We start from the raw sequence: 15,740 nt of genomic DNA, 5'->3' as shown, positions 1-15,740 counted from the left end.
CACTTGATACTTCACTCATGTCAAAGAATGTTGGGTGTAGGTGCTCAGAAAAGGTCTTCAGTGATGATCTCCAGTGGTGGTGAATTGTAGATTTTTGTCAATTATAACATTGCACAACACTGTCTCGGATCAACTGTTTTCAGTCTTTTTACTCGTGGAATCCATTCTTCATGTAGTGGGAGAAAGCAATTATTTATTTTTCAGTTTGGAATGTATTTGTGTCTGACTAATTCTGATGCTTAGACACAATGATTTTATTTCATTATACTTCATCCACAATTTTCAGCAATTGCAGTACTGTCGTCTCTTTTGTGATGAAGAAGTCTCCCCCTGGCTTTGTTATATTATGCTTATTTTGTTATGTTATGATTATACAGGCATAAGCCTGGAGGTTTTGTTCCATGATGCACAAAAATGTTTGTTCTGGGCTTGTTGATGAGGGTGATTCCCTCTCCAGCCAGCAGAAGAGTCACAGCTCTGCACAGCAGTAATGGGACCACTACAGCTGATGTGGTATCAGCTGAGCCTGGCCAGGAAAGAGAGACCTTTTGTTTTAGTTTTTTGTACTGTATTTGATGGATAAGATATAGCTAGATTCTGTAATGAGGACAGAGTTTCTTTTTCCTCCTCATCTATCTGGAATGTTTACTCCTGACAATTCCCTAATGACTTCTTCGGTATCAATCCTTTTGAAACATTCTGATGCTCCCAGTACTTTCTTAGTTACTGTCAGACAGAAAGAGTTTGTGTGTTTAAATGGGAGCTTTCAAGTCAGAAATATTTTTTTTCCTGAAGTTTTCAACTTCTTCCCTTTACAAAAATAACTTTGATTTTTGAATTTGGAATATAAAAGAAAAAGTGGTCCTTGTTCTTCTTCAATCGTGGTCTTTTTTTAACTTAATTTGACAGTTGCTCTTATCTCATGTACCTTACAGTGACACCACGTATTCATGTGCCTTTATAAAAGCTCTAAAGCAGTTTTCTAACTAGTCTGGGATGTGTGGCGGTGCTTGGGGATGTTTCATACTGTATGTCTTCACTGTTATGCAATGTTTGCTGCTTTTGTAGATTGGGATGTTTTATGTGATTTGTCATTTGTTTGTTTGCTTGGTTGCCTTTTAAATTTATATTTCTTCTTTCCCTGGCTTGTTTTCCACAGATGAAGTATAGTACTAGTAAGGTTGTTTCTCAAAGGTGAGATGCTAAGTGTTTTACTGGCTGGGAGCAGATCCAGAACCACCAGTGGCAACATAATGCTTTTTGTAGTCATGCTATTTCACAAAATAAAAATCATAGAATTGTATGGTTTGAAAGGGATCTCTAGAGTTCAAGTCCAACCCTCCTGTATAAGCAGGGTCCCTACAGCAGGCTGCGCAAGTAGGTGTCCAGACAGGTCTTGAATACCTCCAGAGAAGGAAACTCCACAACCTCCCTGGGCAGCCTGTGCCAGTGAGGGTAACCCTCACTGTAAGGAAGTTCTTTCACATATTGGTGTGCAACTTCCTATGCTCCAGTTTATGGCCATTTCCCCTTGTCCTGTCCCAACAGACCGCTGAAGAGGGGTTGGCCATATCCCTTTGTCTTTGTCCACACTGGAGATATTTATAAACATTAATAGGATCTCCTCTCAGTCTTCTTTTCTCAAGGCTGAACAGAGCCATGTCACCCAGCCTTTCCTCGTAGGGGAGATGCTCCAGGCCCTTTATCATCATTGTGGCCCTCCACACATTTATTACTGTTTAAACATGAAAAAAAAATTTAGAATTTTGCTTAATGTTCTTTTGAAGTTCAGATTTTGATTTGGAGGTGAACAGCCTGCCTCAATATTTTTAGGCATAGCTGTGTTTGCTGCATGTCAAATCTTATTCCCTTTCTGGAAATCTTGAAGCCTATAAGCTGCTGCAGTGAGAACAGCAAGCTAAGAAGATGGTCAGTGTAGAAGGCTCCATGTCCTTCTTTTTGGAAGCTCATTGTATATAGGCAGCAGGCTCTCTAGAAGTTTAATCCAGGTGTGCATGTCACAGATTCTTTGCTAACAGACATGCTTGATTTAAAAAATAAGAAAATAAAAACCTCCCATTCTGATAAATGGGATAAACTAGAAAGGTAGTGTGCTGAATGTGTAGTATCATCGGTCTCTTGTGTGAAGACAGTGGCATTCCAATGATTCTCCTACCTTTTGTTCCCTCTGAGTCTAAGATGAAGGCATCCCAAACACTGCTGATACATCAACACGTTACAGTGTAGTAAGGGGACTTCAGGGCTGTATTGTATCTGTCTAGTACACAACTTAAGTTCTAACCATTACTTCGTGACATCTTCAGGAAAACAAATCTTTCTGTTGTCTAGTTGGCTGTCACAGAAGAATGAGTTCTGTGTTGGAGTGACAGTCGTTTTTGAGAAACACAAAAAAAGCTCACATGAAGAAGGCTATTATTTCATATAACTTTTGCCATTTTACATAACCTTTGAGCATTCTTAGAGTCTTGTTTGCTGTTCTGCTATCTCTGGTATTTCAGCATTTAATTAAAGTAGAAATGAAGATCTGCATATTCCTTTATGGTAGATTGTGGAGGTGCTGCAAACAGTTCTTATCCACCATGGTTTGAGTGGTTCTAAAATTTTCATTACAGTGAAAATCAGCTAGACTTGAGGACAGTGTCCTGCCTTCAGTCATTTGATTTAACTTGATTTTTGAGAACTCAGATAACCTAGTTAAGGAGGGGGGAAAACAGGAAACTTGCTTTGAATTTTCTGGATGTTGAGAGACAGTTTCTTTTTCTCTTGGGTTAAATAGATTCTGGAGAATCTTAAGATTGCCTCTGTTTCTTCTAAACTTAGTAGTGAAGCTAATCAGGTACCCATCCTCAAACCAGAACTGACTCAAAATACCTCTATTCTAGAGGGTTTTGAAGCAGATAGCTGTAATGAAAAATGCTCCAGGACAGAAGAAATGCAGTCCTTTCTGTGGCCTCTTGAAAACTTAAGATTTCCAAGTATATCTTCGCTTCCATTCAGATTGCACAACAATGAAGAATCAGAGCACTGATCCTAGATTCAGAGACTGCTTCCAGTTGTATCGCTGGGTGTATTAAGAAAATGATAGGGAAGAATATATCTACCAACCCTAGCTCAGAGCAATTACAATGGCCTGTTTTTGTGTGTAGTGTCAACAAGGGAGAGAACAACAAATGCAACCTTGTAGACTGGAGGTTTTGTAGTTAAATCAATAGCTAACTCCACTGAAGATGGATTAGTGGGCTGTTGATGAAAAGGAGAAAGTAGTAAGATGAGGTCTGTGGAAAGTAGTTACTAATCTTGTTCATCCACACTTGGTTTGTAATGCGGAGTCTTACAAGACTGTAAAAGTCCTGCTGTGACTTTGATTTACTGTTCTGTAGTTTATTACAAGACCAGTAGCTGGAGGCACTGAAGAAGATTGTTGCTCTGCAATTTGATGAATCTAGACCTCCAGATGCATTTTCTTCTAGTACTACTGCTAGTTAATCCTCTCTCCAGGGCACCAGAGGAGAAGTCAGTAACTATGGCATGTTCTGTTAGAAGTTGATGATACTGTATGTGTTATTTAGTGTGGGGAAAAAAAGAAAAGCTTAGAGTTTCCCTCAGGATAGTCTGAGTGGGTATATGGAAGTGTCTAAGCAAAATACCAAGTGGTGATCTGAGTATGTTCAAGAAAGGTCATGTGTAGTGCCAGCATTAAGTTATTTGCATAGTGAACTGACCTCTGCTAGAGAGTGTAGCAGTGGAACTAAATCTGTTACTTTTTCTGAGAGTTGAAGTTCCTGTCCTAAATTAATGAAATGTTTTATAGCGGCCTTCCAAGTACCTGGAGGGAATCTACAGGGAAGCAGGGGGGGACTTTTTAGAAGGGTATGTAGTGACAGGATACGGAGAAATGGTTTTGAACTGGAAGAGGGTAGTTTAGCCTAGACATTAAGAAGAAATGCTTTACTGTGAGGGTGGTAAGACTCGGGAACAGGTTGCCCAGTGAGGTTGTGGATTTCTCCTTCCTGGAAGCATTCAAGGCCAGGCTGGATGGGGATTTGAGCAACCTGATCCAGAGGGAGGTGTCCTTGCCTATAGCAGGGGATTGGAACTAGACTATCTGAAAGGTCCCTTCCAACCCAAACCACTCTATGATTCTCTAAGTAGAAAGTTTCTCATTGGAAAAAAAATATATAAATATAAAATATATAATATATATATATGTAAAAAAAACTCCATACTCTGTTAATCTTACAGCAAAGTTTACACTGCAGTGTGTGCTGACGTGCCATGCATTCACCAGTGCTGCATATTTGGTTTTAGTTCATTGCTTTTTGTTTTCCTTTGACAGAAGATGTCTGCAAGCCTCCTATTGTGCTGTAAGGTATCTGTGAACAGTGGCATGAATAGGATAGGGAAATTTACCTGTGCTTTCCTATGTCCATTGTGAAGTGGAAGCTTCAGCCAGTATGGATTAATTTTCATATCCTTGAAATAGGAGCAAATATCAAGCTTCTATGCCTTGTTAATATTACATTATGTTTTAATGGGAGTACTTCCCTATGTTTACTTTCTGTTATGATGGACTGTTTAAGCATTTGATTCTGGAAAACAAAGTGCGTGTAACGTTTCTGTGTGTTCTACAGTACCTGTCAGTGCTGAGCAGTACTTCCAAGCAAACTGTAGTGGCGTCCATTGTGAGGAGCAGAGGTGCTCAGGTACCTCCTAGTACCTATCTTCCTAGCAGGCCCAGCATCTCTGAGGGACAAGACAAGAAGGCTTGAGCTGGGTCCAGGCTGATGTGAAAAAGGTAGAAGAGATGGGGAAGTATCTGGATTTTGCACTAAGATGGCTGTAAGCGTAAACCAAATGGAGTAGAAGCAGTAACTGCTGGAGGTTTCTTTCTTTACTAGAAGCTAGACTTCAGGATGAGAGAAGGGAGAGAAGGTGGTCATTTCTGGAAGTTGTAGTTTGTGTGTGCGAGTATGTGTGGAAGCTCTGTGCGTGCCCTGGAACACCCACTGTTACCAAATCAAAAAGGGTAAAAATACTTCAGTTTAGCAGTTACCAAATTTTAGTTATTTTTTCAGCAGACCCTTTAAAAAAAAATGATGTGAAGATTCTATATCACTGTCATATTTAACCATGACATTATATTAATAAGATTATTTGACAAAGGAATACTTCTAAAAGTAATATTTTGCTTACTTTGGGTAAACTGAGCGCAAGGTATTTTTTTTAAAGGAATTTGTTAATGCTGCAGTTTGAACCACTTTGATGGGAATGAGTGAGAGCTGTGTGTTTGTTTTTTTTTGTTTGTTTGTTTGTTTTTCCCTTTGTATATTTTGTGAAAACCCTGTGGGAAGTGAGGTCAGCTGAGTGTGTATTTGGGTTGCTTGACAAGACTGTTCCCTGCGTATTTATACTAACAGGCAATTGTCAAGACATCTTTAATCTATTGGCTGTAGTAACCTTACTTGTGAAGTGTTAGAACAGTTTGTGTGGATATAATGGTAATCTAACACAAGTGCATGACAGTAAATGTACAGTTTGCTTTGTTAGCAATGCAGAGAGAATATGCTGTAGTTATAGTGTGCCCTGTTAAATTCATCCTTGGAAATTTACCCAATCTAGTGACAAACATAATGATTTTCATTGGCCTTTCAACCACGTTTCTTGCTTCTTAAAATAATTCTGACTAAAGGACTGTCTGTGTTCAGAAACTGGTTTTGTAACTTCAATCTTTTTGTTTGCGTGCACTTTTTTTTTTTTTAAACAGATGGGAAGTCCTCTGGTCTGAGGCACCTACCAAAGTGAATGGTCCCCAGGCTCGGCAGTTCACACCTAGTATCAAACAAATAAACTTTCCCACAAACTTAATTCGACTGGAAGTGAACAGTTCTCTTCTGGACTATTACACTGAATTAGATGCGGTAGTACTACATGGTGTGAAAGAGAGACCTGTGCTCTCACTTAAGGCTTCAATGATTGATATGAATGATATTGATGAAGATGAGGATGAAGAGAAGTATGGCTGTGGAATGGATGCTCTTAATAAACAGTTCAGCATTGTTGCCTTCAGAGAATGGCCGAGCAATGGATACTTCGATAAGCTGCCTTATGAGGTAAGAAAATCATGTTTGTACTTGATACAGCTGTCTTAATTAATTGCAAAGGTGTTGTGTGGGGTACTGATCAAGACTGTTATTTTTCCCAGTTCCTTGTGTTCTTTTGTGAGTCTTCAGTCTGACAGTATTTGCAGTTATGGTGGTTTTATTTCTCAGGAATCTCTTTGCTTGTGCACAGTTTCTTATTTGTGTTATTTGAGCCTTACATTTCTGACTTTTGAATTTAGGATATTCCAGTTGTTACAGTAGTTTTTAGTTCTTGACAGAGAAGACACGAAAGAGAAAGAGTGTGACCTGGAAGCAGAAGTAGTTTGTAATTGGTTAAAAGTTTCTTTCCATGATCTCTTTTATAAAAGCCCAAAACTGTGTTCCTGCAGCTGCCACAAAATGTTCATGTTATTATGAAATGAGGTTATTTTGTGCAGGTGTTTTGAATCATGGTGCAAGTAAGAAAAAAACCAAAACAAAAAACCTATAGCTGAACTTCTGCAGTCTTACTTTGATGCATTTGCTACTCTATATTCTATCATTGGCACAGAAAATAGTTGTAAACTACTCTTTTCAGATCCCCTGTCAGTGGGACAGTTTTAAGTGGACTCGGAGTTGGTGTAGGTAAATATTCTCTCTCCTGTAGTTTCCTGTATGGTGTTGCTGAATATTGTGTGATGACCTGGGGACTCTTACTGGCGTGTCACTGTTCATTGGAGGCTGATACACTAGTCAGAGTAAGGAAGGAGAGTCCAAATAAGCACCTTTGCCTCTTCTGAAATAAACTGGGTTAGCACAGAGTGGAGGGGAGCTACTGCTTGCTGCTTAGAACTCTGTCCTTGGCAGTCAGAATTGTTCCTTCTGACAGTTTACTTCAGTAATGTGTCAAGTGCTCAGAGTGCTTTTGGCTTGAAACAGGTAGGTTCATTTGTGAAAGTGAAGGAGGATGGTGAGAAATGCTGTTGCTGATTGCAGGGCACCTACTCAAATAGTTGTGTTTTTTATCATGCCTTTTTATTTATTTATTTTTTAATCTGTAGAACTTTGCTCTATAAAAAGGAAACAGAAAAAGAAAATATATCTGCAGGAGAAGGGCAGAATCCTTTTCTTCTCTTTTTTGTAGTGCATGAATCGTTGCTGGTGCTGCTGTGAAACAATGAATGAGGTTGTTAATTTCAACCTGAGTTAGCAGTAGTATTTTTTAAATTCCCTAGAGTCCATATAGTGGTCAGTGTATTTCACTGTTGGTGCTTGTGTATCAGTACTGAAGTCAAGTGGTTTAGTGTTTATGCAGGGGTGTGGTTGAGTCCAGGACGTGTAAATGTTTTTGAATTATTTTTTTAGTGTCTGCAATTAATTATGGAGAAAATGTGATTAAAGTCTGTGAAGTCTTGTTTGAAAAGGCTTGATAAGTTGATTTGTAGTATAGTTGCCAATCAGAGGGGCAACTATTAATTGATCTCATTTTTGTTCTGTGTAATTATACCAATCACCAGGATTCTAATGTGCATAATTATATGTAGTCTTGTTATACTCATGAACTTCTGTCTCTGTACCCTATTGTGCTTTTCTGCTTTCTTTTTTGTGTACTGGCTTCCTTTTTTATCCATTTTTTTTTAACATGTTTGCTTTCATGAATGCATTTTTTATGGTCTATCAATACCAGGCATTTTTTTTTTCCTGCTACTTTGATTTAAAGAACCTGAAAATATGGCTAGAATACTTACCAGAAAACTACAAAAGAGTATTCCTGGACTGGTTTTGTGACAGCAGCAATAGCAGTCTCTGCTTTCTCTGTCCAGCTGGAAAGCTTGGGTACAGAAACAACAAAAACGTTGTACTTTGTAGTATGGCAGCATTTTATCCCATCTGATATGGGAATGGTATCTGTGTGCTGTTTTTGAAAATGACAAGTGTCAGATTTTTCTGGAAGTGTTCAGAGAATGTACTGGTGAAGTAAAGAAACCACCAACTCCTTCCAGTTTTGACGTTGATATGCTACATGAAAAAGTAGTATCTTTTTATAGGTTCATGCGACGCATTATGGATGTGTAGCTGTCCTTAGTCTTCATACTTGCTTGTTTCTTACTAGAGCTGTTTCAGGCTTTTCTTACTATCCTACATAATACACAAAATATTCTGGCTGAATGGTCTCCTATGCAGATCTTAAAATAGACAACAGTTCTTCTGCTTTCTGTGTCTTTCTGAAGCTTCTGCAGACCATGCTTTCTTAGCTTGTTACTTTCAGAAGGGCTTGCTGCCCTGTGAGCTCTAAAAATGTTATGGTCTCATTTGCACAAAATGAAAGAATGGTCACATCCTGGAGCAGAGAGTACCTTAGAAACAAAGAACTTGATAGAGAATTTTCCTTCCCTGTTTATGTGCTGCTAACTGATCCTTAATAGCTGTAGAGTACTTGTTTGCAAAATTACTTTAAAATTGAGAGAGAATTTTGTAGGAGCATCTTCATGTTCTTACCTTTCTTGTTTGACTAGCTTGTGCTGCTTGCTTGTAAAGGAGTAAGGCCTTTGTCATGTTCAGACCTCCGGGTGTCAATCGTTTTGCAAATCTGAACAAGTTGTGAACCTTCAATAGAGAGGAGAAATTCCTGCCACGGTGCACTGTGTGTGCAGTGTGAGGTTTACTAAGGTGTGCAAAGTACCAAGAACTGAACTTCTGCTTCACTGTGGTGAACAGGAGAAATACTGCATGCTGCAGTCCAAACTGTCTTGAAAATTTATGTAAAAAAATAAAGCAATTAGATCTTTGCCGTCCCTTGAAGCTGTTTTCTTTTTTTCTGAAACTGCATGGATTTATGAGCAATTTGTGTTTACTGGGAAAGTGAATTTTAGCACTGTGTGGATTTGACACCTGCATTTCAGGAAGAAAGGGCCTTAAATGTAAGACCCTTAACTTCTACTTAAAAGAAGCAATAAACAGGAACATTTTCTGGACATATGCTTTTTTTCCACCTCACTTCTTGCATCGTTCCAGAAACAAATCTTTCTAGAATATTTGTAGGCTTTTAGATAATTGGTAAGATTTTATACCTCTCTTTGGACTGAGAATTTCACAAGAGTTTTAGAAGCTGTTTTAGCAGCTAATCACCATATGGCACAAGATTCCCTTCAGGTAGTGGCTTACATAATGCCTATTGCCAAAGCAGGCTAGGCTCTGAGTGATGGCACATGGAGAATATCTCTACAGTATTAGTCTTCCTGAAGCCTTGATAATTTGTGTGGCCTACCAGTAAGATGCTTTCCTCTTCTTCAGATCAAGATGGGAGTTAAGACCTTCAGCCCTTCAGTGCTGAGGGGATCAGTGCTTGTATTCTTGTTTTATAAAATGCTTTGGTGCAGATGACTTTATGTGGCTACAATGAGGAAAATGGATTGACTTAACTGATAGCGTGCAAGCTATGGGATCACGAAACTAGGAACTGTTTTCTTAAGCTATCCTAAGGAATGCCAGGAGTGCCAGGATGTCATCATCTGCTGCTTTTCCTATTTGTTCACAGATCCTTTATCTGAACATTTTTTGATGGTAGCTCTAGTTGCAGAACAAAAAATAACAAGTATTCCTGAATTACGGTTAGTATAGGCTGACATGTTTTCATATTGAAAGGGCTCAAATAGAGGAATTGAAGGAAGAAATTCATAGAAAGTGCTGAAATTTTAGGCTTGACTAGTACTTGAGCGTTGTCTTTAGACAATATCAGTTTCTGCATTATTGTACTATAGCCAAAGACAGTGTATTATTAGTTATAAATGGTTACTGCTTGCTGTGATTCATATTAAAAATAGTAATTAAAAAAGCTGCAGAAACTTTATTGATATCTGTTGTTAAAAGCTTATTATTAAAAGCCTGAAGTGTGTGATGGAAATCCTGTGTGAGCTTGTAAGTAAACTTTGATGCAGTGTATGAGATTCGTTTACATTCTGTTTTTTGAAGATGTGTTTTTGAATTTATAACTCATAATGAAGGTAAATGTTTCAGATGCTACAGTCGGGTACTGTGGTGATTTAAAAAACAAACAACAGGCAGATATGATTTGGGATCTTTTTGGTGTGCAGATAGCACACTGAATTTATATGTTGTTGTTTGCTGGGTTGTGAAGGGTTACTACTTGGAAACCTCCGATTTTTGGATGTTCTTTTGAGCCATAAAGATTGTAAAAGCAAAGAGACCAGCACGAACAAGGAGGTGTTACAAAAGAAGGAAAATGAGTGCTCACCCATCTCTGAAGATCTAGGTTCACAGGGAAGGAGCTCTACAAAGGAGGGATCTCCAGCAAGAGATGCCACTCCTCAATGCAGTCAGTGGCAGTCAGTCCTTAAATGAGGTCTAAGAGGGGTCATGCAGGTAAAACACCTTCACCAATGCTCCCTGGGCTGAGCAGATATTTCCTTCAGGTGCTCATTCAGTGGTTCAGGCTGTGACTCAGCAGTTCCCATACACAAACATTTATGGGTCTTACATCTCTGAAACTGGACGCGTGCAGTGTGTTTTGCCTGGAAATGGGACAGAAAGTACTTATGTTTTTGTTTTTGATCCATCGAAGGCAAGCAGCATTATTTTAGCTAAGTTTTGTCTTCATTTTTCCAGTTATCTTTGTTTTTACTGAACAATTTATAGGAGTGTGGAACAATAAAGGTTGCAATAATTTCTCATAAATCCTGAGTTGAAAGATTTGATTGCAGGAAGCAATGTTATAATCAGATTTTCAAAGTGGATACTCAGTTCTGTGAGGTTCATGGACACTGAGTACAAGGTGGCACAGTAGAGCGCAGTATGTCACACACAGCAGTAACACATTGTATTCTGCCCTGGGATACACACACACAGGTAGTGGATTGCTGACTGATGCCAGCAGGGGTTAATGTGTATTAACCTGCAGATTTGGAATATGTATATATATATATTTTTTTTAAACAAGAGCAAGAAAAAAAATGTCACTATGACAATAAAAAGTACTTAATTTTATTTTTTCATCCCAGATATTTCATCTTGGGTGGGGAGGGGTTGCAGTACTGCCCGTGTTATGAAATGCTCATTGACATCATCAATTGAGTGTGAAGGGATATCGGTGAGATATATATATGTAGTTTCATTCTCCCATTACTTTTTCTGCTCAGAAATCACAAAATGACTTATCCAGTGAGTAGAATTAGTGTTTCTTTGCGTCAGACATTAATTATACCATATTAATTGTAGGCATAAATTTGGTTAACTGCAGCTATAATTGCTGAGATGTTTACTCCAGAAAACTTAATAAATAAGCATTGGAAAATTGTGAGGGAGAAGATGAAATGGATATTTAGTTGGACTACAGAATGCAGAGTAGTTGAAAGGTAGAAAAACAGCTTGAAACTGTCTTCAGAATATTGAAAAATTGTTTAAAGATAACGTATGCTCTTTGAAAAATGTGTGTATTTAGGTACCTAGTGCTAAAGGGGCAGAACAGTTTCTCAAATCTTAATCTGAACAGTGGGTCTGAGTGAAGCAAAAAAAAACCAAACACCCAGATATTATCTTGGAATCACCTCTATGTTAGCTCCTGGTCAGCTTGCTCTGTGTTGTATCACAATAACAGCATTTTAGGGAGTGCCTTTTGTTGACCGTTGGTTATTAACTGCAGTGTGTATGTGCAGTTCTTTGCTGTTATGTTGTAGTGTCTGCTTTGATGCTCAGCATCTAGCTGAGGTAAAAAGCTGGAGATGTTTTTAGGACAGGGAAGAAGGAAGGCTTGAAATTAGGCTTGAGAGAAACCTCAGTGTATGCAAATGCTTCTCTGGCATTGCATTTAATGTTAAGTTGCTGGGAAGCCCATAGATACGTGTTTGATGTCTGAATAGTAAATCTGGGGGAAGAATAGGGCTCTCTTCTGTTTAAGCTGTTGTTTTAATTTACACTGTTTCACAGATTCATTGTAGAGAATTAGTTTTCCCCTTCTGCTTGAAAGCGATTTACTCACTTAATTACGTAACTAGAATGCAGGTGCTGATAGCTGTGAAAGAGCCACAGTAAACCAAATGCATTTTTTAGATTGCAATTTCAAGTGCGTTTTGTCTCAGATTTCTGAGCTAAGGGAGAAATTTTTATTAAAGATTTTTGTTATTCCCTAAAGTGATTACTTATGTGTATTTCTGTTAATCTTTCCTTAGAAAGAAAACAGGAGCGTGATAGGAGATGGGATAATTCTACATCTGAGTGTGAAATAAGTCTTTAAAAAAAGTATATAGTGGTGCTAGTGAGAAGGGCTGGTGATTATTCTGAAGCTGAGATGATTCAATTTGATAAAGGTAAAAAGGGGGGGTGCTTTCCAGTTTGACTCTGTCGTACAACCAGATAGAGATTACTTCGTAAAAGAGGAGCTGAATCTGAAGTTTTACGTAGTTGCATAGTCCATCACCAGTGGGAGAGTGGAAGAGGATACGATGTAGAAGGCAAAACACTGCTTTATTTATTTATTTTATAGAAGGGAGCAGAGGCGTGACTCTGAGTTCGGCTCAGGCTGTGGGGAAACTGGGGCATGGTATGATTATCATATACTCTGCAACTATGCTACCATCTTATAACTAAACTCAGAGAAGAAAGAGGATCCCAGCACAGTATTACGATCAGTGAAAGTACAGACACTGTGAAGGGAAATATGTAAACGTAGTGTTTACATACATATCACTGTTTAAATTAGCATGGATAAAGAAGCTTCCAATGTGAAAGCTTCCTGTCACTTTTATTTGCTGATCTGCCTTTCCCTTTCTTGTTTGATATGTTGTCAAATCGAGAAGGAAGTGCAATCCTAATAGTTTATCAATGATTTATTTGAAAAGTTACTCTTAAGTAATAGAATTTACTTTACTTTGAAGGTGGAACATCTTTTCTTATTCCTTTGCAGTTTTTCCTTAGCATTTCAAGAGCTGTATGACCATCTGTGCCTTTTTTTTTCCTTGTTTTTAATATAGCTCATCCAGTTGATTTTGAGTCACCTTACGGTACCAGACCTGTGTAGACTAGCACAAACCTGTAAACTACTGTACCAACATTGCTGTGATCCTCTGCAGTATATTCATCTCAGTTTACAACCTTACTGGGCAAGAATTAATGACACATCTCTGGAGCACCTACAGTCTCGCTGCACTCTCATCCAGTGGCTGAATTTGTCTTGGACTGGAAACAGGGGAGCCATCTCTGTTTCTGGATTTAGCAGGTCAGTGCTAAATGTTCAGCAGTATTTTGACAAGCTGTTCGCAGAGCTGCTGCACAGTACTTTGTCACTAAGTAACTGAAACCTTGCTAGAAGACAGGAAATATCTTTGATTTACCAAAAAGAGTGTGATTGTTATGATGTAGGAGGGGATGCGAACACAGTAAGAGGTGCTAGATATGGAAGTAGAAGTCTCTTCAGTCTGTAGGCTGTAAGCTCCAAACTGCCTGTGACTGAGAGTTGTCTTCCAGTGGGAGTAGTGTTTTGCTTTCTTCTGGGATTCTGAAAGACTGCATGAGAACTAAGTAATAGGAAATCCATCTTATGAAAAAAACATTTGCAGTTGTTCTGTGTGCAAATGAGTCATCAGTAGGACTGTATTAGAATGGCTGCAGTAGTAAACTGATTACAATGCGTGCTTACAAGGTATGGGCCCTAAGTAATCACTGGAGTGCAATGTAAATGCTAATATTTTCATAAAACTGATTTAAAACATTATTCCTGTTGGAAAGCAGGGGGTTTGCATGTGCATCTTCACACTGAGCTAAAAATATGACCGTGCTGTAGGTTATTAGAGCAGGAAATATGCGGGGTTTCTTCTCTGTATAACATCGGTGTTCTCTGCTTCCTTAACATCATTTTTTGCTTCTTTGCTCATTTGCATTGGTTAAACAGCATCTATCAACACATTTCACTTAAACAAAAGTTGCTGCATCAACTAAGAGATAATCAGTGGTGGGTGAACTTGACTGATAAGAAACAGAAGCGTTTAATATATTTAAATATGTCTTCGCTTTCATTTTTATTCTGAATTAAAAGGTTAAAAGGTATAGAAATGGTTTCTTTCCTTTGGTACCTGAGTACTTTCCTTGGGGCACTTGAGTACAGTAATTTGAGGAAATACTTTATCAAGATGAGAATGTCACTTCCTTTTTAGTGACCTGAAGGTATAATCCAAAAGCCCTATGCTGTGCTCTTTTGTTCTTGCTGGGCGAAAAAGGAGATGGGCATCATCTCATTGAATTGGATACAGAAATTTCTCCTAAATTTGGATTTCACGTAAGGTAGATCATTATGCAGTTTCCGAAGAATGGAGATGCTTTGACTTTTATAGAATTCTGTTTCTTCCTAGTTCACTCTTCAGAATATGAGCGTTGTGGAGGAGGTTGACAGTTGTTTGAGGAGGGTGTGTTGCTTGTTTTCTTGGTTACCTGCTGATATCTTCCTAAGAACTTATTCATGTTTTCAAATCGCAATTGTTTTTTGAAGGAATGAAATACTTGTCTGTATATGAAAGTAGAGAATGTTACCACAACATTTGTTAATGTAAAGGCTGATCTTGCTCCCCACTGCATTCGTGTTTCTGAAGACATTTGCTAGCTTCTCTTTATGCTTCTCTTTGACTTTTTTCCTGTTCTTGGCATTCTCTCTGTGCTGGAAATTTTTGGTATGGCAGTGAGGTATCCTGTATTAGTAACATGCTATGTTTTGTCTTCCTGTAGCTTGAGATTGAGTTCAAACTAGCCTAAATTGCTTGTTCCAATACTTCAGGTTTATCCATTTTATGGTAAGCTGCTGTATAAACAACCATGAACAGCTGTCAAGCCACTGCAGTGGAAATGCAGAGAGTTCTGCTAACGGTTTGAAGGACGCCGTTACCTTACTTATAAAGGCCAAGATATATTTGTCCATTTAAGGGGACAAAAAGTTACTTTCTAAATGAATTTCCTAAGCAACCTCACAAACACAACAAATTGTTGCAGTATAAAGTCAGCAAAATGCTTAACTTCTGTTCAGTAGATTACAAATGTTTAACTTCTGCAGAGCCTCTTTTTATTTTAATTCTTATTTTTTGCACTTTTCTCAGTACTTGGTGTTAAAATTGACACTGTTGAATTGAAAACCAGTAGAGTTAATTTGATTCTTTCAACTGGCCTGTTTAGATTCTGATTTCTGCAAGTAGATGTTTGTTTATATGATACTTCTGCTTGATTTCATTTTAGAAAATATCTTTAAAATATTTTTATCCACATTTTCTTATGAGGTAAATTGTATAAATTTATGTGCTGCTTTAAAAAAAAATCCAAATGTATTTTCCTGCAGAAATCTATTAAAATAGAAACTTGAAACTTTTTTTAAGAGTAGTTTAAGAAATGACTGAAGCAAATATTGTGTTATCATGAGCAGATAGAATGCTTCAGGCGTATGAACATCCTGAGGCAAAGCTAAAGGTATTTTAACTTATTGATAGCATCTACTCCTTAGGGCTAAAAATGGCTATCATAAAATTTTCATTTCAGCATATAATATAAATTAACTGAACTTTGTCTTTTAGATTGAACTAAAAGTATACAGAAGAGTGAAAGACGTGAGTATTTCAGCAATCTCAAGTGTCTGGAATATAAAATAAT

At 38.0% G+C, this 15,740-nt stretch overlaps 1 protein-coding gene across 2 annotated transcripts in view; it reads left to right on the top strand.

The window, feature by feature from the left end:
* The window catches only part of FBXL4 (F-box and leucine rich repeat protein 4), a 52,853-nt gene that overhangs the window by 9,209 nt on the left and 27,904 nt on the right, over window positions 1-15,740 (top strand). For both annotated transcript variants that reach the window (XM_065731056.1, XM_065731057.1), the window contains exons 4-5: window positions 5,786-6,131; window positions 13,088-13,332. In XM_065731056.1, coding sequence (XP_065587128.1) covers window positions 5,786-6,131; window positions 13,088-13,332 — 591 coding nt within the window. The remainder of the gene's footprint in view (window positions 1-5,785; window positions 6,132-13,087; window positions 13,333-15,740) is intronic.

Source organism: Cyrtonyx montezumae, unplaced genomic scaffold (genome assembly GCF_038088225.1).
Source record: "Cyrtonyx montezumae isolate F1298 unplaced genomic scaffold, pur_monq_1.0 scaffold_13, whole genome shotgun sequence".
Lineage (NCBI taxonomy): Eukaryota > Metazoa > Chordata > Aves > Galliformes > Odontophoridae > Cyrtonyx > Cyrtonyx montezumae.
The sequence above is the reverse complement of the archived record's forward strand: the minus strand, read 5'-3'. Positions and strand labels throughout refer to the sequence as shown.